At 37.4% G+C, this 26,855-nt stretch overlaps 2 protein-coding genes across 2 annotated transcripts in view; one reads left to right on the plus strand and one right to left on the minus strand.

The window, feature by feature from the left end:
* The window catches only part of CALHM5 (calcium homeostasis modulator family member 5), a 61,689-nt gene that overhangs the window by 26,462 nt on the left and 8,372 nt on the right, over positions 1–26,855 (plus strand). The gene's annotated exons all lie outside the window — the stretch shown is intronic.
* The window catches only part of TRAPPC3L (trafficking protein particle complex subunit 3L), a 41,985-nt gene continuing 38,691 nt past the window's right edge, over positions 23,562–26,855 (minus strand). The window contains exon 5 of the mRNA XM_053591631.1: positions 23,562–23,717. Coding sequence (XP_053447606.1) covers positions 23,598–23,717 — 120 coding nt within the window. The 3' untranslated portion in view covers positions 23,562–23,597. The remainder of the gene's footprint in view (positions 23,718–26,855) is intronic.

Consider the following 26,855-nt stretch of genomic DNA (forward strand, 5'->3'; position numbering starts at 1 on the left):
TGTGTGGATTTATTTCTGAATTCTCTTGTTTGTACCATTGGTTTATGTGTATGTTTTAATGCCAGTACCATGCTCTATAGTATAATGTAAAGTCAGATAATTTGATTCTTTCAGTTTTGTTGTTTTTGCTCAAGATGGCTTTGGCTATTGTAGGTCTTGTGTGATTCTGTGTAAATTTAAAGATTATTTTTTTCTATTTCTGCCAAGAATGTCATTGGTATTTTGAAGAAGATTACATTGAATCTGTAGATTAGGCTCAGTGCCCATAGCTCAGTGGTTAGGGTGCCGGCCACATACACCAGGGCTGGCAGGCTCGAACCCAGACTGAGCCTACCAAAGAATAATGACAACTATAACAAAAAAATAGCTGGGCATTGTGGCGGGCACCTGTAGTCCCAGCTACTTGGGAGGCTGAGGCAAGAGAATCACTTAAGCCCAAGAGTTTGAGGTTGCTGTGAGCTATGATGCCACGGAACTCTACCCATGGTGACATAGTGAGACTCTGTCTCTAAAAAAAAAAAAAAGAAAGAAAGAAAAGAAAAGAAAAAGAATCTGCAAATTACTTTGAATAGTGTAGACATTTTAACAATAGTGATTCTTCCAATCCATGATCATGGAATATCTTCCTTTTTTTTTCTGTCCTCTTCAATTTTTTCATCAATGTTTTATAGTTTTCATTATAGAGAACTTTCATTTCTTTGGTTAAGTTTATTCTTAGATATTTTATTTTAAAATATAAACTTTGCAGCTATTGTAAATGGAATTAATTTCCTGGTTTCTTTCTCAGATTGTTTACTATTGGCATATAGAAGTGCAATTGATTTTTTTTTGCAGTTTTTGGCTGGGGCTGGGTTTGAACCCGCCACCTCCAGCATATGGGGCCGGCACTCTACTCCTTTGAGCCACAGGCATGGCCTTGCAATTGATTTTTGTATGTTGATTTTGTATCCTACATTACTGAATTTATTTATCAGTTCTAACAGTTTTTGGTTAGAAATATCTTTAGGTTTCCAAGGTTATATCTTCTGTAAACAAGGATAATTCTATTTCTTCATCTCCAATTTAGATTTCTTTGAATTCTTTCCTTTGTCTGTTGCCCTAGCTAGAACTTCCAGTAATATGTTGAATAACAGGGGTGAGAGTGGGCATCCTATCTTGTTCCAGATCTTAGAGGAAAGGCTTTCCGTGTTTCTCCGTTCAGTACGATACTTACTATAGATCTGTCATATATGGCTTTTATTGTGTTGATGTAAGTTCCTTCTATGCAAAGTTTTTTGAGAGTTTTTATCATGAAGGGATGCTGAATTTTATCAAGTCCTTTACCAGCAGCAATTGAAATTATCACGTGATTTTTATGCTTTATTATGTTGATACAATTTATCACATTGATTGATTTGGACATGTTGAGACATTCTTTCATCCTTGGGATGAGTCCCACTTGCTCATAATGAATAATCTTTTTAATGTGTTACTGAATTTTGTTTGCTAGTATTTTGTTGAAGATTTTTGTATCATCAGATTTATTGACCCATTTTTCTTCTGTCATTGTCTAGTTTCGGTATCAGGGTGATATAGGCCCCATAGAATAAGTTTGGAAATATTCCCTTCTTGATTTTCTGGAATAGTTTAAGTAGCATTGGTATTAGATCTTCTTTGAATGCTTGGTAGAATTCAGTAGTGAAGGCATCTAGTCCTAGGCTTTTCTTTGATGGAAGACTTTCTATTACTCCTTGTAACTTGTTACTTGTTATTGCTTTATTCAGTGTTTAGATTTCTTTCTGGTTCAATCTTGGTAAGTTGTATATATCTAAGAATGTATCTTTTTTCTTCCAGATTTTCCAACTTAATGTCATTGGGTTACTCAAAGTAGTCCCTAATGATCCTTTGGATTTCTGCAGTATCAGTGGTAATGTCTCCTTTTTTTATCTCTGATTTTGTATGGGTTTCTCTCTTTTTTCTTATTCTGGCTAGAAGTATGCCAATTTTGTTTATCTTTTCAAAATCAGACTTTTTGTTTTGTTGATCTTTTATAATCTCGTTTTGTTTCCATTTCATTTATTTCTGCTCTGGTCTTTATTCTTTTCATATGCTAATTTTTCATTTGGTTACTCGTAATTATCTAGTTCATTTGGCAAAGTCATGTTTTCCTAGATGTTTTTGATGTTTGCCTATGTCTGGGCATTAGAGAGTCAGGAATTTATTTTAATCTTTGTAATATGAGCTTTTTTTCTTTTCCTTTTTGAGAAGACTTTTCAGATATTCAAAGGGATTTGAGTGTTTACATCTATGTCTGTGGATACTACAGCTATATGAGCACTGGGGTACCCCAAACTCAGTAATGCTGTAGTGATTCTTGCAGACTCATGGTGGTACTCTCTTGGTGAACTTGGGTAAGATATGGGAGAATTCCCTGGATTACCAGTTAAAGTCTATCACTATCTTCTCTCACTTTTTGTGCTGGGCTGTTAGAGTTGGAAGAGGAGTGGTGTGATCATTCCCTCATGGCCATAGCAGCTGGGAGTGTACCAGGTGAGACCTGAAGCCAACCCAGGCTCACCCCAAGTCTATGGTTATTATTAATTGGCTACCTCTGAGGTTTATTCAAATCCCAAAGGCTCTTTAGTCAGCAGGTGGTGAATCTTGTCAGGATTGGATCCTTCCCTTCAAGGCATTTTGTTTTCTTCTGGCCCAAGGTGGGTCTAGAAATGCCATGGAGGAACTAAGGCCTGAAATCAAAGGCTTCGGGAGTCTGCTTGGTACTTTATTTTACTGTGTCTGACTTAGTCGCAAGTTGTGAACAAAAAATCCTCTGAACTCTTTCCTTTCCCCACATGGAAGAAGACTGTCCCTCAGCCATCTTGTTAGGCTGTAGTTGGGGTAGGGGTGGCACAGGCACTGGTTTAGCTGCCACTGCTGATGTCTCACTGGGCCACATGCATCCCAAGTCCACTGGTTCTGAGCGAGTACAGCCACAAGAATTGCCCAAGGACTTCAGCCTTTGTGGCATGACTGCTTTATGAATTCATTCCAGGCTGCTTTTTGATGGTAGGACTAGCTGGCACTTGGATTTTAGAGTGGAAAATTTCCCTCTGGATAGGCTGGTGGGAAAATTTCCCTCTGGCTGGGCAGGTTTTTCTGCTCTGTGCTGTGTCCCACTGTGACAGGGTGACCCTGAGTTCCAATGCAAAGTCCCACAATCACCTCCCCTGGGCACGTGGATTCTCTCTCCACTCTGCTGGTGTAGCACTGCAAGGGATGGGGGAGGATTGAATGGCATAAGCAATACATGGAAAACTGACTCTCTGCCCTCTTCAATACCTGTTCCCTTCATATAATGTTAAAACCAGGTACTGTATCATTCATCTGATTTTTGGTTCTTCTGAAGGTGCTTCATGAGTAGATAGCTATTGAATTTGGCATTTGTGTAGACAGATGATTACTGGACGTTCCTATTAGTCCATCTTGCTTCTCTCTATATTCATTTCACCATTTTCAATCTTTGCAATATTCCTACAGATGGGATACGTTGTATCTTTCCCCCAAACCAGACAGTTCTTACTTCACTTATATGTAGCTGAATCAATTTAACATCCCTACTTTGAAGACTTAATCTCTGCAGCATCTTTTCTTCTATAGTTGTTTGTTTGAAGGTGATTTCTTATGTTATTTGTTGGTCTTTTGTGTATTGCATTTCATTTTTCAAGGGTAAAGCATAAAAATTATATAAATATATTTAATTTTTTACATATAGTAAAGAAACAAAATTTAAAAGACAATAAAAGATTTTTTTATGGAGTATTCAGCATGAAACCACAGGTTATTGATATTCCCCAGACCAAAGTTTGGTACACAGTACCTAAGACAATAAGAGGCAGATGGCTACCAACTCTTGTTTGGTTTAATTCAAAATAATCTTAAATCAGACAGTCTGATACAAAACCAGTAACTTGAATAAACTCAAATCTGAGACCTTGTCAAGTGTGGGGCAACTTATTTCAATGGCCAAGGAAGTAGATGGATACATAGGGACTTCATTAAGCTGTAGTTTATTTCATGGAGACTAGATCATCATGTGTCTAGGCGTCTTTAAAGACACTTAAAAGTACTTGGAGTGAGGGCAGTGCATAAAATCTGAAACAGATGTTTTTCCTCTTAAACCTCAAAACAATCCCTTTCTCTGCTTCCAACTCTGCAAGATTTCTTCATTAGACAACTGTTCAATCCAATTCACATGCAATCTAAGAGAACTAACTTTAACAAGTCCACATTCTTCAACTTTGAAATCTGCTTGCCACTGTTCATACCAACAGAATCCCACAATCTTTCCAGGCTGGTAAGCACATTTATCCCAGCTGCAAGCTGCCTAACTCCCCCTGCTGATGTACAGTAAAGCTCACTCTTTAAGGTAGTAATTTTATTTTCTTAAAATAAACACCTTTTCCTCTAGGTCCTCTATATTCACACTCTAATTTGAGATCCAACAATTTATATTTATTAAAAATAACACTTGGTAAATATCATTCTTGGCAATGAAGGGCAATTGAAAAAGATACTCTTGTCTGAAAGCACACATTCAGCCACTGTACAGTAAAAGTAAAGGGGTGTTTTAAAATGACATAAAGTAACCAGAGAACAAGAAAAAGAGAAAAAGCACCACAATTTTTGAAAGCTAGAAACCAGATGGTAACTGCTAATTATCCTAACAGCTCTAAAAACTCTGAAACCTGAGAGTTTAGTGGAAAAGGATAAGAAAAAATACGGTTTTTACCATAGAATCTGTAAAATGCTCAGGAATTAGCACCAGTCACCTCTGGAGATAAAGCAGGAGGTGGAGTTAAAAACAGGATTGGTTAAAGCTTGTTTATGAAGAATCTCCCTCCTATCTCCATCCTCATTCCATGCAGCCAAGCAACTGCTGCTCCCTATCCTAGCAGAAGGTGTGAGTTTTAATCTTTAAATATAGCTTTTTCAAAAAGACTTCTGAACTGAGGGCCACTAAGCACAGTTGAGAAAGCAGGGACCCTATATTGAAGAAAGGAAAATTAAGTTAAAATGTATGTACTGAAATTTTATTTCCTCAGCCTTTTTTCCCAACCTGGCTTACAGAATGCTGACATTAAATCTCTATTTTCTGAGTATAATAATTCTGAAGAGCAATTTCTAGCATATCTGACTGCCCCAAAGAAGTGATTTCAGTAAAATGACACATTTTGAAATTCACATTTAAATTCCTCAACATAGCCTATGTTGAAGCCCATAACTGATAAGCTCTACCAAATTTCATATTTTATCCAACATAAGTGAATAGCCCACAGAAACTCCAGAAATTTGAGAAAAGTATAAAACAGAGGTCAAATGGGGGGGGGAAATTACTTAGAAAAAAACAGAAACTATGCACTTTTAAGATAAAAAAAATTTTAAAAGAAGAACACACTACCATTAATGCCTTTGAGCATTAATGAGGAGACATTACATGTAAGAAGAGTAGACTAGTATTTAAAAACATTTAGCAGACAAATTAATTCTTGGAAATTAACAACATGATAGAAGAAATTGCAAACACCATAGAAGGTTTGGAAGATAAACTTGGGAAAATCTCTCAGAAAGTAAAAGATTAAGATAATGAGAAGGAAAAGAAAGAAAAGTAAGGAAAATTAGAGGATCAACCCAGGAAATCTAATATCCTACTAAGAAAATTCTTTTCCATAGCCTGGCGTTGTGGCGGGTGCCTGTATTCCCAGCTACTGGGGAGGCTGAGGCAAGAGAATCGCCTAAGCCCAGGAGCTGGAGGTTGCTGTGAGCTGTGACGCCATAGGAGCTGTGACGCCACAGTACTCTACTGAGGGCGATAAAGTGAGACTGTCTCTAAAAAAAATAAATAAAGATTCCTTTCTAAGGAGAAAACAGGGAAAATGGAGAAGATTCCTTTCTAAGGAGAAAAGAGGGAAAATAGGGAGAATAAGATGCACTAGGATAAGAAATCATCAAAGAAATAACTCAATGAGATTTCCTCAAGTGGAAGACATGGATTTCTAAACTGAAGAGTTCTGTTTAGAAATTAAGCACGGTGGAAGGATACAGGCCCACACGAGATGTATCACGGGGCAGTTTGGACCACTGAGGGTATGGAGAAAATCCTCAGGTTTAACAGAGGGAAGGAAGACACCACAGGTAAAGATCAAATGGCAGTGAAATTCTGAAAAGTGGAAGCTGGATGATCTATTTGTACAATGTTTATCTGCTAGTCATTCTTTATCAGGAAGCTACTAGTTATGTGCTCTTCCAGAAAACCAAGTTCAGCAACAAGGGGAAGTGATGGGATCAAAGAAACCAGGAACTTCCTGCAAAACGGAGGAGAAAGAAATCTCTAAAGTGATGGTGAAAGGAAAACACACTACTAGTTATGGCAAAATTAGCTCCTCCATAATATGACTATCCCTAGAGAGGAAGAAAGTTAAAATGTCAACAGATGTATTAAGATGAGTCCTCACTGTTTTACTGGAAAGTCACCGAGACGTCTTTCGAATAGTGTGTGGTGGTTTTAAAACATGTCCACAAATTCTTTAAAACTTTTTTTTCGAGAGATGGAGATTCGTTTCTTCCCTTGCGTGTATGCTGGACTGAGTGACTCATAATGAATAGAAAAAAGTGGAGAGAAAGGAGAAGTGAGGCACAGAAAGTTTGCCTCTGTGAGGTTGAGGTGGTGCGTGAGAAAGCCTCAGCTTATGCGGAGGTCAAAAAACAATGCCTAAAGATTAAAAAATCAAGAAAGGGTTATATGAGCACGTTATGTATAGAAATACAATAAATACCAGAAGAATTCATTACAAGAGTAGAAAAGAGTTGCTGATATGAAGTAGAAAATGGTACAGAGGTGGAAGTAGCAGAGGTTGGGAGGGGACTGGGCAGATGATTTACATTCTTATCTGATTCTTCAAGCTGTTTGCAATTTATAAAAAGCGAATTAAATAAGAAAAGAAAAGCAAGATAATTACTAAAATCACTAAAATATATGAAAAGAATCTGTAAATGTTACCAAATAACATTAATCAAACTTTACAACTTTTACAATGCTTAATTCTCTTCAAGGAGTTTCCCCAAATATGGGCAACTATATTCATCGTATCACCAATTTCTTCACTGCCTTTCCACTGTCTACATGGATGAGTATGAGGCCTCTGTGATGATGAACACAGAGTATCTACAGATCTACAGAAGAAATATCTGCATGGCAAATCACCTGCTCTGCCCGGTGATTTCTGATTTCTTGATTCACAATAATGCTATGATTAGTCATGATAATATTCTCTTTGACAAGAATCTATTAGTGTTCTGAGATGAAACAAATCTCCAGCTACCTAGCAACCTGTTTAATCACATGTGGTGGCATTTTTTTCTCTATTAATTGGAAGTATGAAAAACAATTTTAGTTTTTGAATTGATTTCCTTCATTTTAGTCTTTGCTTCTATTTGTATTATCACTCAAAAAAATTTAAAGCAGGAGCAATTTGATTTAATGAATATCAAGTGTTCTCCTTGATTCAGGTCTTTCCTGCATAGTGGGGTAGGAAAGACCATAACCAAATAATTATAATGCAGTGAGATTTGTGCAAAGATTCATATAATGTAGATGTCAGAGAAATCGTAGAGCAGTAATTTGCCTGGGAGCTGCCTCAGATAAGTATAGAACAAGGAAACATATAAATTGACAAAATTAAGGAGTAGGAGAAGGGCGATAAAAGGTTTTAGAGAACGTGGACACTGAATAGATTTTTGGCAGATAGATTGTTTTAGTGGGTGTAAAGAAGGGGAAGAGCATTGCAGGAAGAAGAAACAACATATGAAAGGGCAGCGAGGCACAGACAGTGCTGTGGATTTGAAAACCAAAGTAGTTCAGCGTTGCCCCTACACTGGGTGTGAGGGCTGGAGAGAGACAGGAGGCAGGTCACAGAAGCCTTCGCTCATCATCACAGAGGACTGAGACTCGGCATGTAGACAGTGGAAAGGCAGTGGGGAAACTAGAGTTACCACTGAATATGGATGGATCATTCTGGTGAAGAATTTGTTTTACTTTATGTAGTGACTACCACAGAAAGATGGAGAAAATTAGAATACCACAGTGAACCACCATAAATGTAGATTTAACAGTTACAAACATTTCTTCAAAAATGCTTGTTAAGGGCAATTTCAAGAATACAAAAAAGTGAAAAAATTATATAATAAAGTCCTATGTACCCACAAATTAGTTTCAACAATTATCAACTCTTTGCCATTTTATCTGTGTTCCCACATCTCTCTCCATTCCTAGATTTTGTTGAGGCACAGCCCAAGTGTCATGTCATTTCATCCGTAAGTTTGTAAGTATATATACCAAAAGAAAAGACACTTATTTAAAATCCCCAATATTATCATCACATCTAAGAAATAAGGATTGAAATGCCCCTGAAATGTATATATATATTTTTAAATTAAATCATAGCTGTGTACATCAATGCAATCATGGGGTACCATGCACTGGTTTTATATACAATTTGAAATATTTTCATCACACTGGTTAACATAGCCTTCTGGCATTTTCTTAGTTATTGTGTTAAGACATTTATATTCTACATTTAGTAAATTTCACATGTACCCTTGTAAGATGCATGGAGGATTAACCTGGATGGAAGTGGAACACATTCTTCTTAGTAAAGCGTCACAAGAATGGAGAAGCAAGAATCCAGTGTACTCAATTCTGATATGAGGACAGTTAATTACCTAGTACATGGTGGAGGGTGTGGGAAGGGGAGAACAGAGAGAGGGAAGAAGGAAAGGAGATGGGAGGTTCATGGTGTGTGACACACCTTTTAGGGGCAGGACACAATTATAAGAGGGTCTTTACCTAACAAATGCAATCAGTGTAACCTGGTTCTTTGTACCCTCAAAGAGTCCCCAACAATAAAAAAAAATTAGAAAAGGTAAGTTTAACAAAGTTAAGTTAAAAAGGAAAAAAACTTACAGTGCAGGATTTGAATTGGAAATTGTCAGGCTGAACTTTTGATGTAGATTTATCTTTAAAAGATTCCATGTATGACACCCAAAGCACAGGCAAGAAAAATAAATAAATAAACTGGATTTTTAAAGATTCGACACTTCTGTACATCAAAGAGTACACTAACAGAGTGAAAGGCAATCTATGGACGGGGAGAAAATATTTGCAAATCATATATCTGATAAGGAATTCATATCCAAAATATCAAGGAATTAAAACAACTCAACATAAATAAAATGTGATTTAAAAAAAAAAACAGGCAATGGACTTGAACAGATATTTTGGTTGGTTACTAGAGTTGGATGATATCTCAAAATATTTTGATTTGCATTTCTCTGATGATTAAAGATGATGAGCATTTTTTCATATGTCTTAGGCCGTGCGCCTGTCTTCTTCAGAGAAGTTTCTCTTCAAGTCCCTTGCCCAGCCTGCGATGGGATCACTTGTTCTTTTCTTGCTAATACGTTTGAGTTCTCTGTGGATTCTGATTATTTAACTTTTGTCAGAGACATAACCTGCAATATCTTCTCCCATTCTGAGGGCTGTTTGCTTGCTTTACTTACTGTGTTCATTGCTGTCCAGAAGCTTTTTAGTTTGATCAGGTCCCAGTAGTGTATTTTTGATGTGGCTTCAGTTGCCCAGGGGTCTTCCTCATAAAATATTTGCCTAGGCCGATTTCTTCAAGGGTTTTCCCTGCACTTTCTTCCAGTATTTTTATAGTTTTATGTCTTCAGTTTAAATCTTTAATTCAGTGAGAGTCTATCATAGTTAATGGTGAAAGGTGTGGGTCCAGTTTTAGTCTTCTACAGGTCACCAGCCAGTTCACTCAGCACCATTTGTTAAATAGGGAATGTTTTCCCCACTGAATGTTTTTAATTGGCTTGTCAAAGATCAAATAACTGTAAGTAGCTGGGTTCATCTCTTGGTTCTCTATTCTGTTCCATACATCTACCTCTCTGTCTTTGTGCCAGTACCATGCTGTTTTAATCACTATTGATTTATAGTACAGTTTGAGGTCTCGTAGCGTGATTCCTCCTGCTTTGTTTTTATTTCTGAGTAATGTCTTGGCTATTCGAGGTTTTTTCTGATTCCGTATAAAATGAAGTATTATTTTTTCAAGATCTTTAAAGTATGACGGTGGCCCTCAAATGTATTTTTATTTGTTTAATCAATCCTCTATTGTAGACATTAGATTCATTATTTTTTTTTAAGTTTAATTGTGGTAATACATGTAAAATTAAATTTACCACCTTAACCATTTTTAAGTGTATACTTCAATAGTATTTAGTATATTCACATTCTTGGGAAACCATCACCAACACCCATCTCCAGAACTCTTTGCATCTTGCAAAACTAAAACTCTCTACTCAGTAAACAATAAATCCCTATTTTCCACTCTCCCCAACCCCTGACAACTGCCAGTCCACTTTCTGTCTCTATGGATTTGACTTTTGTGACTGCCTTCTTTCACTGTCTTTTTGTGACTGCCTTATTTCACATTGCATGATATCCTCTAGATTCATCTATGTTATAGCTTATGTCTGAGTATCCTTCCTTTTTAAGACTGAATAATATTTCATCGTATGATCTCTGACAATGAAGTTCATGAACCCATCCTAGAAAAAGTGCTATATATCTCATTGAAGAATATCACTACAGTAACCTTCTCAGTACTCCCCTTGGAAAACTATGCACCGATACCAGTACCTAGTCCACCCTTCAAAGCAATTTTGGAAATCTTTTTCTGGAATGGCCATCAGAACTATTGTCATATTACTGTTGATGTTCTGAATGTCTTCCTTTCAATATTTCCTTAATCTTCAGGTAAAGAAAAAGGTCATTAGGAGGTCAGATCAAGTGAGTAGAGATGGTGTTCCAATACAGTTATGTGTTCACTGGCTAAAAACTCCCTCATAGATAGTCCTTGATATTTTGGATATTAATTCCTTATCAGATATAAGATTTGCAAATATTTTCTCCCCGTCCATAGATTGCCTTTCACTCTGTTAGTGTACTCTTTGATGTACAAAAGTGTCGAATCTTTAAAACTCCAGTTTATTTGTTTATTTTTCTTGCCTATGCTTTGGGTGTCATACATAGAATCTTTTAAAGATAAATCTACATCAAAAGTTCAGCCTGACAATTTCCAATTCAAATTCTGCACTGTAAGTTTTTTTCCTTTTTAACTTAACTTTGTTAAACTTACCTTTTCTAATTTTTTTTTATTGTTGGGGATTCTTTGAGGGTACAAAGAACCAGGTTACACTGATTGCATTTGTTAGGTAAAGACCTTCTTATAATTGTGTCCTGCCCCTAAAAGGTGTGTCACACACCATGAACCTCCCATCTCCTTTCCTTCTTCCCTCTCTCTGTTCTCCCCTTCCCACACCCTCCACCATGTGCTAGGTAATTAATTGTCCTCATATCAGAATTGAGTACACTGGGTTCTTGCTTCTCCATTCTTGTGATGCTTTACTAAGAAGAATGTGTTCCACTTCCATCCAGGTTAATAAAAAAGATGTAGTCCCACCAATTACCCTCCCTCCGTGCATCTTACAAGGGTACATGTGAAATTTACTAAACGTAGAATATAAATGTCTTAACACAATAACTAAGAAAATGCCAGAAAGGCTATGTTAATCAGGGTGATGAAAATATTTCAAATTGTATATAAAACCAGTGCATGGTACCCCATGATTGCATTAATGTACACAGCTATGGTTTAATAAAATAAATATAAAGTCTCCATCTTTTTTAATGGCTGAATAGTATTTCATGGCATACATATACCACAGCTTGTTAATCCCTTCCTGGGTTGGTGGGCATTAAGGCTGTTTCCACATTTTGGCAATTGTAAATTGAGCTGCAATAAACAGTTTAGTGCGAGTGTCCCTATGGTAAAAGGATTTTTTTTCTTCTGGGTAGATGCCCAGTAATGGGATTGCAGGATCAAATTGGAGGTCTAGTTTGGGTTCTTTGAGGGTTCTCCATACTTCCTTCCAAAATGGTTGTATTAGTTTGCAGTTCCACCAGAAGTGTAGAAGTATTCCTTTCTCCGCACATCCATGCCACCGTCTGCAGTTTTGAGATTTTGTGATGTGGGCCATTCTTGCTGGGGTTAGATGAAATCTCAGAGTGGTTTTTATTTGCATTTCTCTAGTAATTAGGGACAGTGAGCATTTTTTCATATGTTAAAAAAGTGCTGTATGTTAGCCATTCATCTGTCTTCTTTAGAGAAGGTTCTATTCATAATTAGGGACAGTGAGGTTCTATTCTAATAATTAGGAACAGTGAGCATTTTTTCATATGTTAAAAAAATGCATATGTTAGCCATTTGTCTGTCTTCTTTAGAGAAGGTTCTATTCATCTCTCTTGCTCTTTGATTGTAAGGGATTGTTGGTTTTTTTCATGTGGATTAATTTGAGTTCTCTGTAGATCCTAGTTATCAAGCTTTTGTCCAATTCAAAATATGCAAATATCCTTTCCCATTGTGTAGGTTGTCTCTTTGCTTTGTTGTCTCCTTAGCTGTACAGAAGCTTTTCAGTTCAATTAAGTCCCATTTGTTTATTTTTGTTGTTGCAATTACCACAGAAGTCTTCTTCATAAAGTCTTTCCCCAGGCTGATAGCTTCAAGTGTTTTTCCCATGCTTTCTTTGAGGATTTTTATTGTTTCATGCCTTAAATTTAGGTCTTTTATCCATCTTGAATCAATTTTTGTGAGTGGAGGAAGATGCGGGTCCAGTTTCAGTCTTTTACGTATGGATATCCAGTTCTCCCCGCACCATTTATTAAATAGGGAGTCTTTCCCGCAGTGTATATTCTTGTTTGTTTTTTTGAAGATTAGGTGGCTGTAAGATGTTGGTTTCATCTCCTTGTTTTCTATTTGGTTCCAGATGTCGATGACTCTATTTTTGTGCCAATACCATGCTGTTTTGATTACTATGGCCTTGTAGTACAGCCTAAAGTCTGGCATGCTGATGCCCCTGGCTTTATTTTTTACTAAGAACTGCCTTAGCTATAAGTTGGTTTTTTTTTTTTCTGGTTCCATATAAAATGAAGAACTATTTTTTCCAAGTCTTGAAAGTACAATGTTGGGTATTTTATTTTTTAACTGAAAAAAATAATTACATATATTCATGGTGATATTTCTATACATATAATGTATACTAATTATAGGATAATTAGCATATCATCACTTCAAGCATTTTTTTCTTTGTGTTAGAAACATTCAATAGCCTCCTTCTAGCTCTTTGAAACTATTTCACTTTTTAACTATAGTCATCCCATGGTATATGAAACAAATTTATCTTTTCTTTTTTTAACAGGTCATTTAAAATATTTTACAGAGTTATCTTTTGATTCTCCTTTTTCTTATGCCAAAAATCTCAGATTCTAATAACACCAACATAATTGCTACTTTTCCTTATACTAGAATATACATCCCAAACAGACAGAATAATGATACCACCACTACCATAAGCAATTTTATGACAGACAGCAGTTTAGTATTTTGTATATTTTGCTATTGCTTTTTGTACTTAAGTTATATTCCACTAGGTTGTACAATTAAATGATTGTGTTTAAAATCACTTGAATTAGTTCTGTATATATTTGGCCACTAACCTAATATGCAGTTATGTTTATTTAATTTTGCTTTCAATAGTTAGGGATTGTTCTTAATTTAAAATGTTTAATTATTGTGTAAAGAGATTAAATAGTTACAAAATCAAATCACCCAATGAAGGTGTATTTTGAGAAGTCTAACTTTTATCTTTATTGCTTCTACTCAATTTTCTCCCTCAAATGATAAACTTTTAAAAAATGTTTTTGTCTTGGTACTCTGGGAAGCCAAGGCAGGTGGATTGCCTGAACTCCAGAGCTCGAGACCAGCCTGAGTCAGAACGAGCCCTCATCTCTAAAAATATCTGGGCATTGTGGTGGGTGCCTATAGTCCTGGCTACTTGGGAGGCTGAGACAAGAGAATTGCTTGAGCCCAAGAGTTTGAGGTTGCTGTGAGCTGTGATGCCACAGCACTCTACCAAGGGTGACATAGTGAGACTTTTCTCAAAAAAAAAAAAAAAAAAGCTTTTGTTTTAGCCTTCCATTTTAAGTATACATAAACATTTCTTTATAACCTCTTTTCTTAGATAAATGTTAGTGTACTATGTATGCTTTTCTACCCCCCATTTTTTATTTATTAATACATTCTAGCAGTCATCATGCTATGCAAGAAATAAGACCTCACTATTACTTTTGAAATAGCAGTATAGCACTCCATTCTGTGGAAATATTATAGTTTATTTAATCAGTTGTTAGTTTTTATTTTTAGTTAATAAAAATGAATAATCTTATGCACACATCTATCATTAATACTTGTCTCATTTGATCAATCTTCTTTTTGAATTGAAGAAAAATACAGATAAAAAATTATTTTATATGTCTCTAAACAACTACAGTATGCTAAATAACCACAATGCTATTATCACATATAACATAATTAGCAAATGGCAGTTGGTTTTCAGAAAGTGCCAGAAGAGACAGCCATTACTGCGGAGATAAAGACCAAAAGCTAAGGCAGTGGCAGTGTGTAGGGAAAATAGGAAATGTATTCAAGGGCTATTTACAGATAGGGTGGTTATTCATCAAAACTTGGTGGTATAATGAACATTTTTATGGTGGTTATTTTAAGATATCTTCAATGGGGTAAATAAAGGGTAAATAAAATCCCATTTGATTTACCATCGAAGGGTAAATAAAATCCCGTTTGATCATGTACCCACTTCTTTTCTATTATTGTTCATATGGCTTTTCATTTGAAAGCCTATGCCTCAGGAGAGAGAACTTTTGAAGGAACCAAAAGACAGAAAACAGAACATGTGCCCCATTTGTCACAAAGACTCTGGTCATACCAGAAAATTAAAGTGGAAAGAACATAACTCAGGAAGTATGCAGTAAAATGATGGTCTCCAGCCTAATCCCCACCTTCTTGAGTAAGTGAATTATGTAGCTCTGTGCATGACCAGTTCAGGCACTCTAGAAATTCTCATGACCAAATGGGTCTGTAATTATAAAGGCAGTACACTGGTGCATTTTAGAGAACTTCCACTAAGTTTGACATTAGCAGTAAAGGACCAAATGAATACTAAGAAAGAGAGAATGAATTTCTAAAACAAGTGAATTGGCCATGTAGGTTATCACCTCATTCATTTACTCATTCTGCAGTTTTATCACCCAGTAAAAATACTATCAAGTGTTTGACTGAGTGTCAGTGGCTGTGCTGGGTACTGGGAGTAAGACAAATGAGATGTGCTCTTTGCCACAGAAGAACTCCCAGACTAAGTGGGAAGAAAGATATGCAGAAAAATCTCCAGTATATAGAGTAGAGATACGTGAGAGGTACAAAGGGAATCAGAGATTCCTTTCACTCAGGCAATGGGCCATTTACAATGGTCTTCACTGAATAGGTGACTGTTCAGGAAGTTGATGGAGGTTGATAAGGTGGATTTTACTTGATGGATAAGAGGAATAGTGTGTTCTGGAAATAATATCCTACAGACAGGAAGAACCTCTGAGAGATTGGCAGTGTGGATATACCACTATCTGGGTTCCCAAGTGGAGAGTGAATGGGAGTGGAAGCAAATGGGGGTGGGAAACCAGGTTGAAAGCCACCTCAAGAGTACAGATGAGGCTCCCAACTAAGGAGAAAAGGAACAACAAGGGCAATTTAGGATGTATAAGTAAAAGAACTTAATGACAGATTAGATATAAACTTAACAAGGGAAGAGGTCAGAAGTGAATAAAAGGCTTTTAGTTTTGACCATAAGGTCATTAACTAGGAAACGAAATACTAAAGAAAAAGGAGCTTTATTAGGGGGCAAAGGAATCAATTAATGAGTTAAGCTTTGTGACAACAAATATGTGCTTCTCAGACATAGGTGGCTAGCAGGAAATAGGAGCAGAGAGGTGAAGAAAGCAGAGAGGTTTTCTGTGTTTGAGGGTGGTATGACGTGTACTCAGGGGAAATGTCTACTTGAGAAAATGCCAACCGTGGAGCTACATGCATACCGACTTTTGGGGAAGGCAGAGGAACTCTAGGGGGACAAAAAGACTTGGAAGTAGTAGCCAGCAAAAATACAGGGGAAGAATCAGGATGGAGAATTTTCTCTGAAGCCCAGCTAGGAGCAAGAACCAAGGAGGAAGGAATCAGGTGTGACAAACACTGTAGAGGAAGAAAGATGGACCAGCAATAAAATGATGATTTTATTGGGCAAATGAGGATGTAACTTATGACAGTCATAAAATTTCAGCAGAATGTGGGATCAAAAACTTGATTTCAGTGAACTGAGGGGTGAATGAAGAATCAAGGAGTCTAAGAATAACGGGTGCCATTCAGTAAATGCCTTATCTTTCAAAAGGGTGTTATTGTGCTATTTTACTAAAGGGAAGGAGACTTGCCAAGGGACACTCAGATAGGCAGTGATGAGGAATGCATTTTCTTGGGGGATTGTCTAGTTTCAAAGCTGGCACTCAGCATGTTTTCTTAAAGATTTTCAGTGAAAGGATGAGGAGTTGTTGGTGACCTGTTAGGAAAGAAGTGTCAAGGGAACGTGTTCTTTCTAGGATAGAGACTTGAGCATGCTTTTAAGCTTATGAGAGGGAGCCAATGGATTCAGAAGGGGATTAAAGTGATTAATCCCCTCAGGTTAGGAACTTGCGCCTCTCTAAGAATAAGCAATTCTTATACTAGTACTTACTTTTTCAATTTGTTCTGTCTCTAAAAGGTAGCTACCAGGAATACCATTAACGTTTTAGTTCAATTATGTTTTATCTATGTATAATTTCAGATTACAGTGAACAAATCTTTGCCAAGAGACAGCTGACTGAATCTATGCATAGAAATGCCACCTTCACAACTGCTGGGTCTGGAGACGTTGCATTTGGGGCAAAAAATTGCCCCTTGAGCTGTCTAAACTCGAGCAACCAGTTTTGGAACTACCCCTCCCATTCATTTATTTTGATTTGATACCGTCTTGAGGGACCCAGCAGGTGTTCAGAAAACCATCAAGAGGCCAATTTTTCCCCTGTCTGGGGTATTGAAAAGTGCATTGTTTTGAACTGGAGTTCTTCCAGACTGTCCGAAAAGTCTTATGCAGACACTAGACAGTTACAAGTTAAATTTTAGGGGGGATACTAACAGTTAGGGTGGAGATTTTCTTCTTTTTGTCAGTTTTTAAAAATCTCTGCAGTAGTAATAATTGTGGGCTATTTTACATACGGGCTCCAGCTTTTTTAGCTTTTCACATTCCTTTTTCATTTTGGGGAATACTACCATGCAAGCCTTGGTACTCCTACTGTGCGTCTCTCTGTGCCTTTCCTCAGTGGTCATTTCTATGTGTGGATCAAAAACATTTTCAGAGTGCAGAAGGACCCGGGGAAATTTTGTAGCTACACATCTGCTCATTGCTTTGAAGAGCTTCCTAATACAGTCCACAACCAAATGCCCCATCTCCTCCAAAGACAGAGGAAATTGTGCTTACGATCCATGGGGAATCCAAGGTAAGAGTGTCCTGTTGGGATATTATTTCCCCTGTGTTGGTGCCATCATGAAGAATCATTCACTAGAGCTCAGGGAGGTGAAGACCTAAGCATTTCCCCTCCCCTGCATCCCCTCCCTGGGATATGCATTATTATTTAATCTGAAGGCTAGATTATTTTCTACTTCTGGGGTGTGAGTGATGAGAGTACGGGCAATGTTCTTCAGTGGAAAGCATCCTCATCCAGCCCCTGACCACCTCCACTTCCACAAAGATTTCAGATGTTGCTCACAGGGAAGATTGAGGCCAACAGCCTTGAGCTGGGACAAAGTCTTCCTCTAACCTTTCTAATTCCATCCCCTTCTCTGTCCACTCTCAACTTCATGCCTTTCTCAGGGGAGGGCATTGGTTGTCTTTATGCAGGTCCGAGTCAAACCTTTGTCCTGTGACCTTCATCCAGCCTTCTTTCATCTCCTTACAACCTTGCTGTATCAGTTCTTCCCTTTCTTCTATATTTTCAGATGCCTGCATTTAAAAAAAAATAAAAATAGAATGCAAGTCTCTTTCCATTTCCAGTCAAGCTCCTTGAAAGAATCATCTACACATCTCACCTCCCATTGACTCCTCGATCCACTGCAGTGAGGCTTCTGCCTCCACCAACCTCCCTTTTCTGGCCGAACTTTCTTGACTTTGCTGTGTGTGGCTCCTAAGGCCTCTGACCACTCTTGTCTCCTTGAAACTCTTCAGTACTTCCAGTTTCTTCCATCTACATCTCTGACTGAAAATTCAGCCTCTTTTGCTCTCTTCCTTCCTTGCTGCCTCTTGTGTGGTGTTAGTTTTCAAGGTTCTATCTCTGCTTCTTCTACTTTCCTAAGTCTGTAGGCTCCCTGAATGTCGACATCCACATCCTCTGCTCTTCCTATTATCCATACACTGGTGACTCTGAGGTCCATCCTCAGTTCAGACCTCTCTTTCAAGCTCCTGATATTGTTTGGGTTTTTCAAAAGCACCTCAAACTCAAAGTATTACAAGTTTATTAGATTTTGCTAAGTTAACTAATTCCTTCTCCTACTGAGTGAGAAGTCCCTTCTCTTACTCAGTCACCCAAGCCAGGTCCTCAAGAGCCATCGCCAACTCCCATCACTTACCAGCCTCACATCCTGATACTCTTAGAGCACCTGAAAATTTAGTTCCTTTGTGATTTCATAGTCAACTCCTTCTCTCTGTTGGAAACTTAATGCCTCACAGATTGTTGTGAAAATTGAATCACATATCACGTATACCTGGCATCTGATAGAATGTTAATTAGATTTAAATGCAAGAAACCAGCATTTCCAGGGGCTTTTATGGCTTGGTATCCATTGGGAATTGGCATTTCCTCTTCTAAGCTATCAAAATCTATGTTATTCATACACTATACTGAAATAGCAAATCACTCAATCCAGTCTGCTGGCTTGAAAGATTTATATCATTGGGCAACTCTTGAAATCGGAGGATTGTTCTTCCTCATGTGACTCTAGATGGTGACTTAAGTTTCTAAGAGAAATAACTGAAGCAAGGACCTGAAATGTATGAATTTTTGTTTTGTTTTGTTTTGTTTTAAGAGCTACCACTATTTTTAAACTATGTCTTCTCCCATGGAATCTCCCTTTTCTGGGTTTTGTGCACTAAGTAGATGAACACTATCTAATGCAAACTTTTATTCTCTCTCCTATAAATTTGTCCTTTCTGTAAGGAGAAAAGCTATGTAAATCCAAGTTTTATTTCATCAAGTATTCAACCATGTGAAAAATGCAATAATAATGCAGTTTATTCTATTTGATGTTCTCTAATATGATGCAAATTGTCTGACCTATCATGCATTTATCATGCATTGAATTTTGTTGCATTGCTATTAATAGAGAAGAGAGATTTGGAAAACGCATTATTTTGGACCCCATTGATTGCAAGTAACAGAAACCCAACTCTACTCTCTTAAGAATACAGTAAATTTATGGGCTCATGAAACTGAAATTCCAGAGGCAGGGCAGGCTTTTCCTCTCTTCAGTTCATTCATTCTTGTCCTCCCCCTATGTGTCACGAGCAGCAGCAACTAGAGCCACATATTGAAAGAGAAGGAAGGAGGGAATGAGACAGAGAGAGAGAGAAAGAATTTTTTTCCATAATCATGGAATAAAAATTGCAGTAATTGGACCATGCCAGAACCAATGATTGTGGTATATGGGATACTAGGAATGGATTGGCTTAGATTTGGCTATCAAGGAAGTGGTTTTAAACTGGGAATGAGCTACAGTACTTAGGTGATAGCTATAGACCTGAGAATAGGGCTGACTTTCCCTAAAGTAGCTATGTTGCCTAACTAAATGGTAGGAACCTATATGGAAAGAGGCCATTTAATTAGGAGGGGGAAAGATATAGGAAGCCAACAAATGTCAATTACATGAAGGGTAATTTTAAAGGTTGGGAGGACACCTTCACCATGAGCTCCTTCAGTATAATTGAGAAGACATCAGTTAGCTTCCACAGCTGGTGGATGAGGCTGTGGAATTTAATGACCTCCCAAAGTCTATCGTTCCAACTGGAGAGACCCTTAACAATAAACATCATCATATTTTCCAGAATTTGCTGGAAAGATCTTTGTTAAAGTGATCTCTTCAATTACAAACATATTAATAACAGTCTCTCACTTCAAGCATTTGGTTTTCCAAATTTCTACTTTGGTCTTTCACAAACAGAGAAAAGCAGAAAATGTCCACTTATTCACCATAGTAATTCCAACTGCTAAAGCGATTAAGCCTTTTAACAGCTAATAAATGAAACTTGAAGATTTCAGAAGACAATAAATAAGTGTACAGGACGCTGAGGGAAGTACTTCTGCTTCCTGGTAACTGTGAACAGTGAAGAGGCAAGCAGAGCTGGCCTCCTCCATAAACAGCGGGGGCAGCATCTGGTGGTATCATTTAAATGGCACTAAACTCTCTTTCAGTTCCAGGCATTTCTTCCTTTATGGCTTTGCTAAGACAATAAATATTTATGCTTTGATCAAGGTTTGGGGTTCAAGCTTTTGTGAAATGAAAATACTATATAATCCTAGTTATGCCATGCAACTTCCTCAGCCCTTTATCAGAAAGATGTTAACTTTATACTATGGCAATGAAAGCACACTTGGAACCAGGGGAGAGTGTGTAACCCATATTTATCTTTTCTCTGTTGGTGGAGAAAGCATTTCAAGGGTCTCTGCTAGTCTTTTCCCCCTCGTTTTTCTTAACCTTTTTATTTTCTACCCATCTCCTCTCTCCTTCTCCAAGATCCTGGACCCTCTCCATTCATTCTTCGTGTCAGAGGTCAAGGAGACCCAGAGGACCTGTGACTGGGAATTCAAGACCTATGCCGTCTATTACAGTAGCTACCAGACACAAGCAGCTAATAAAATGTGACTGGTGTGACTGAATTTTAAACTTAGTTTAATTTTAATTAATTTGGATCTAGAAACGGAAGCTATTAAATACCACTAAACCCAACTTTATTGTTTTGGTAGACTGCATTTCACTTTAACCTTTGAAAATTTTCCATTGAATTGATTGGTACTAAAAGGGTCAAATACACACTGGAATTCAAATACTTAGTGTTAAAAAAAGGATATAAAATGTCTCATTAACAATTTTTATGTTGATAAACGTTGAAGCAATAGTTTGGATAATTAGTATAAATGATATATTTATTAAAATACTAGACTATTTAAAATTATGTAGGTAACTCATACTTCTAATAAACAGCACTTTCTAGATCCCCATATTCTTTAGGAGGGAGCACTTATTGAATATAAACAAGCCATTCTCTTTGTTTTGTAGGTCATCTTTCGTGGTATAAATCTGATGCTAAGAGACTCTTCTTCCTCCAGAGTGAGAAAAATAAGGGCTAAGGAACAAACCTCATCCCGAGGCCATCACCAGTTCTAGCACTCAGCATCACTGAAAACAACAGATAAAGCTGCCATCACAGGGTAATGAAGACATGGGGCCAACGGACTTTTGATGATTGTATTGGGAGAGAAAGGAGAGGAGGGTGTAGACAGTAAGAGGATACTCTAAGGATAATGGAACATTTTCCAGAGAATTAGCTAAGTGCTGATTTAAAAGGAAGGTCCTTAGATATGACCATCTTGGGTTCCTGGAGAGGTGAGTGGCTGTAAAGGAGAAAGAAGCAACTGAGAAGAAGATGGAGAATTCCTGAAAAGAAGCAGCGGGATAGATTGAAAACAAGCATCCTTCTAGAAGCATCGGTTTCAAGTATAGGACATCATGCTCTTCCTGCTGGTATCCAGTACCTTTTTCTTCCAGATTCTACTACTGATCTTCTGTGGAACAGGCTTGATGGTCCTTCCATTGATGCTGTAGCTGCTCCAATAGCCTATTTTGTCCTTTATGCCTACTGTAATGTCCTTTTGCAGGGACATCTGGGTATGTGGGGGCAGTGTTACTATAATCTTCTAAAGTCCAAAAAATGTAGAACTTCAGTGGTAATTTATGTCATTTAAACATAAATGTGTTAGGTATTTTCGTGTCCCATCCCCTCATTTTAAAATTAGAGATAGAGAGAGACAGAGATATTGAGAGAAAGAGAGAAATTATGGGCCTTTTTCAAGATCAGCTATTATCCAGGATTAGTTGAAGCCACAAGAAACAGCAGAACTGGGACTGGCTCCTGGTTCCTGAGTCCTAACTGATATCTACCACATGGTAGTATATACCTCAGTTTCACTGATGGTATCATGCTAAGTGTAACTTTTAATTTTAATTGGAGTCTCTGCAAAGCCCAGCAGGTTCTGGGCTTCCTTGTAGACTCCCCATATGTCATGATAATCTCGTGAAGATTATTGTTTATTTAATCCAGTACATTTTGAAAAATAAATATGTTCTTGTCACAAAATATTTTTTAAAATTTTTTTATTAAATCATAACTGTGGACATTAATTTATTCATGGGGCACAATGTGATAATTTGATATCCAATGTGGAAAACTTTAACCAACACCTCACTTATTGATTTGTGTGGTAAGACATTTATACTCTACTCTTAATAGTTTTAACATATACCATTGCATCATGCACATTAGATGAGGTCCCACCAAACACCCTCCTATCATAGACAAACTATTCTTTGGAATATTTTTAAGGGATAAAAATGATAGTAAAAATTCTAAGTGAATATGCTTTGTGGTAAGAAAATATTCTCAAGGACATTGTTCGCCTGTCATTCATTTTAGAGGTTTTCTGGCCTGACCATCAGCCATGAGAAAAAGAAGGCATTTGGTAAATACCAGCCATCTAAAAACTAAATAAAATGAACTAAAGTTAAATGTTGTTTTTAAAATGCCAATTTTACATGTTTCAGATTTAGAACCAAAAAATGATGAACTAAAGTTAAATGTTGTTTTTAAAATGCCAATTTTACATGTTTCAGATTTAGAACCAAAAAATAACTTGCCTTAGTCATTACAAGTCAAGAGTAGCTTCATTCAGCAGGCTAAAGCTGTAAGCCAAGCTAATATATGAGAAAAATCACATCCATAATTTCTCAGAAATATGAAAAAGTTTTACAAATGGAACTGTTTCTGTAAGGAATGCAATACACATTATATAGAAACTATCTATATACAGTGAATGCTGCAGTATCATAATATTTCATCCATTTCTCCAGTGAAAAGAGATAAATACACCAACTGTTTTTATTGGCAGAGCCTTTTTATCCCATTACCAAGAGTAAATGGAATGAACAGACTCTCTGAGGATGGATTCCATAATGTGTGTGATTCATGCCTGCTATCTTATAAGGAGTTATTTATATATGAAATCTTGTAGACCTGATATTGAAAATGTGTGATTTATAAGCAAAAGAAAAACATCTCTTTATCTGATTCATAAGCCTTCCACAGCCCAAGCTATTAAGCAATTCAAAATTTCTATGGTGATACATGTTTCACCAATGTTAACTCCTCAACTAGCCACCCTGTGGCATTTTGCATGCTATTCTTCATTTTTTCCGTCTATATTTTTTCTCATCTAGCTTTTTTAGAAATGTTATTCCTATTTCAGTCACACTGTCGCCTTTTAGTCTGTCTTGCAAGAATGTAACATCAGCAGCCAAATGAACCTAGGAGAGAAAAAAAGAAAAGGGCCTGCGTCATTTAATTAAAGAAAAAAAAACCTCTAAATTTTTCTCAATATCTCTTTCTTGGCTTTCTCTACTTTCCTTAAGGAATGATAACAAGGAGCTTGTTCTGTGGATAAAGGATCGTTTACTGAGTGTCCTCCTGAGATAGTCTGGCTGTGTGTCAGCTCTGTGGTGTGAATCTCCAAAGAGAAGGGCAGGTCAGATCTGGAACAAGTAGGATGACCAGGACATCCAGACATTTAGGCCCATGCCAAGCTTAGCTCACAGTGCAGGAATGAACTGTGGATCCATCTCAAGAAGAACACAAATTTCCAACTCAGAGATAGCCTTGACCCAGTATTCTTGGGCACAGAGAACTTCCCAGGATAAATGGATATTGTAATGATTCCTCTCAAACTAATTTGCCATAAATCTTTCTTTCATTAGCTGAACAACATAGTCACTTGTTCTAACAACATTTAGCAGTCACTTATGGCTTTGAGAGCTTTGAAAAAAATAAACTAAATAAATTATAGATATTAAATTAAAGATTGAAATTACACACATGAATATTTAATACTCAGACCTTCTTTTCCTCTGTAAAGCATTTCCCATTTCCCAGACACTGAAGTACGCCCTTAGAGCTTACCTCTCTATTCATTAAAATGTGTTCACATAAAAGCAGCACCCTTGGTACAGTATTTGTTCAGAGTTATTTTAAGTCATTGGGATAAATAAGATAAAGAAGTGAAAGTGCCTAGTAAAAGCAAATTATATGTGAAAAATGCCTGAGTCTAACATGCAATTTATTGATTGATTCTTATTTGACTCATCCCATCTCTTATTAAGAATTCCTTTGTCAACCAACCTGGATTTGTCAAACCATTAATGTACCAAATTATCTGGCTTATCTAGGGTACAAACTTGATGTCTACGATGCAACAGAAGGATGTAAATTGCATTTTGAAATACACAAGCTGAATTTACTCTTAGCTTCTTTTTCCATAAGATTTTTTATGTCTTTGGCCAGGTGAGGTGGCTCATACCTATGATCCCAGCTTCTGGGAAGCTGTGTTCAGAGAATCACTTGAGTTCAGGAGTTCAAGAACAGCTTGAGAAAAAGTGAGACCCTGTCTCTATTAAAAATAGAAAAATTAGTCAGGCATTGTGGTGAGTGCTATAGTCCCAGCTAATTGGGAAGCTGAGGCAGAAGGATCACTTGAACCCAGGAGCCTGAGGTTGCTATGAGCTAGGTTGATGCTGCTGCACTCTAGCCTGGGCAAGAATGAGATTCCGTTTAAACAAAAATACTATGTCTTTGTTCAAATTTAACAGAAAATCAATTAAAATAACAAGGAGACTGTGTTGAATATGTGAAAGCTATTTGGATATCTGTGGTCACATGGGGTCTGATACTTATCTGTCATGTGTAATCAGGTGTTATCCATGAACACTAGCGAATTCTTATTTATTTATTTTTTTTTTAATTTGGCCGGGGCTGGGTTTGAACCCGCCACCTCCGGCATATAGGACCGGCGCCCTACCCGCTGAGCCACAGGCGCCGCCCACTAGCGAATTCTTTATCCCATTTTTGACTTAGTTTTGTGGTTTCTCTTTGCTCATAAGCTCCCAGAACTCTTCCCTTCCCCTTCCTGGATCTTCTGGCCACTGACAAGCCTAAAGAGGTGCTAACACAGAAGCATGGAGGATCTCTGTGAATAATACATTATTTCTTTACAATTACACTGTTACTCTATCTTATTCTCCTGATTATCACAAATAATTAAAAATTACATGCATACTTCATTATTGGGTAGGTCAATACTTGTTTAGACTTTAGTATCTGGTCCCACCATTTTTAATAGCAAAGCTTCTGGAAAAATGAGGCTTTGTTACTGTTACCTCTTCCCAAGCTACACTGGCTCATTAGTCTAGGACAGATGGTCTTCTTTTCCCTGCACTTTCCTGAGAGCTTTTACCAAGGCCCTCACTGATCTTTTGGTGCCTAAATGTTCTGCATATTTTTCAGGTCTCGTTTTGCTTAGATTGTGCAGTACCTGGTCTTGTTAATTACCCTCTTCTTCTTGAAATACCCTCCTCCTTTGTTTCTAGAACTCCTTTCCTAGTATTTTCCCTCTGATTAGTCCTTCTTATTACCTTTTGCAGGTTCTCTGTTTGAACTACTCATTGTATTTTGTGGCTTCCCCGGGCTCTATCTGTGGCTCCCTTCTCTCCTTGCCCTCTAGACTCTCCCTCAGCATTCTCTGGCAGTTCCCATGCCTCTTCTTCAATCTATACCTCTCTGCGAGCCCCAGACAGGTCCAAACAATCTTGCTGGATATCCTCCCTGTGTGTGTGTTCGACTTCTCAACCCCAGCAGTTGAACTCTTCACTTGGTTTCTCCTAAGCCCATATGCACTCTTCTGGGTTTTGAACTCTAGTTAATAGTACAGCTACCCTAGGAGTTGCTCAGGTACCTAGACGTCATTCTTGAATCTTTTCCCCAGTGTTGTCCCTTTCAGCCAGTTTATAACCTTGTCTTATCTGCTCCACCTGCAGCATGTTGTTCAAATCAGTCTGCTTCTCTCTGCTCTCTATGACAGAGAGTAGGGTTACTTCCTTCTGTTTTTACTTGCAGTTATCACAGTTTCCTGACTGCTCTCCTCCCTTCTTTCAGCCTTGTTCTCTCCTGTATATGTTCACTTGGCTGATGAGAAATGAAATTCCTAAAGCATAAATTTCAATATACCGTTTCCCTATTGATAAGCCTATACTGACTCTCTGTTGCTTTTAATGTAAACATCTGAATTCTGAAGTTTCTCATATACATCCCTTCTTTTATCAGGCTTCTGTAAGGAACATTCAGCCCTCTTTTCTGCGATAATCCCTTTCTCAATCTACATATCAGTCAATCTGAACTATAAAGTAATTTGAGTTCCTTGTTCCTTGAAAAAAAAAAAACATTCTTTTTATGTCTTTTGACATTCTGATGCTTCTACCTGGAATTTTATTTTTCCCTGCTCCCCTTACTGAAGGTCTTCATCTAACTCATATTTTTCCTTCTAAAGCCAGCTGGAATTTTCTCTTGGAAGTCATTCCTGCTGCAGGTCCTCCCATAGTCCTCCTTTAAAATTCTTT

Source organism: Nycticebus coucang, chromosome 5, assembly GCF_027406575.1.
Source record: "Nycticebus coucang isolate mNycCou1 chromosome 5, mNycCou1.pri, whole genome shotgun sequence".
In the NCBI taxonomy this organism is placed as follows: domain Eukaryota; kingdom Metazoa; phylum Chordata; class Mammalia; order Primates; family Lorisidae; genus Nycticebus; species Nycticebus coucang.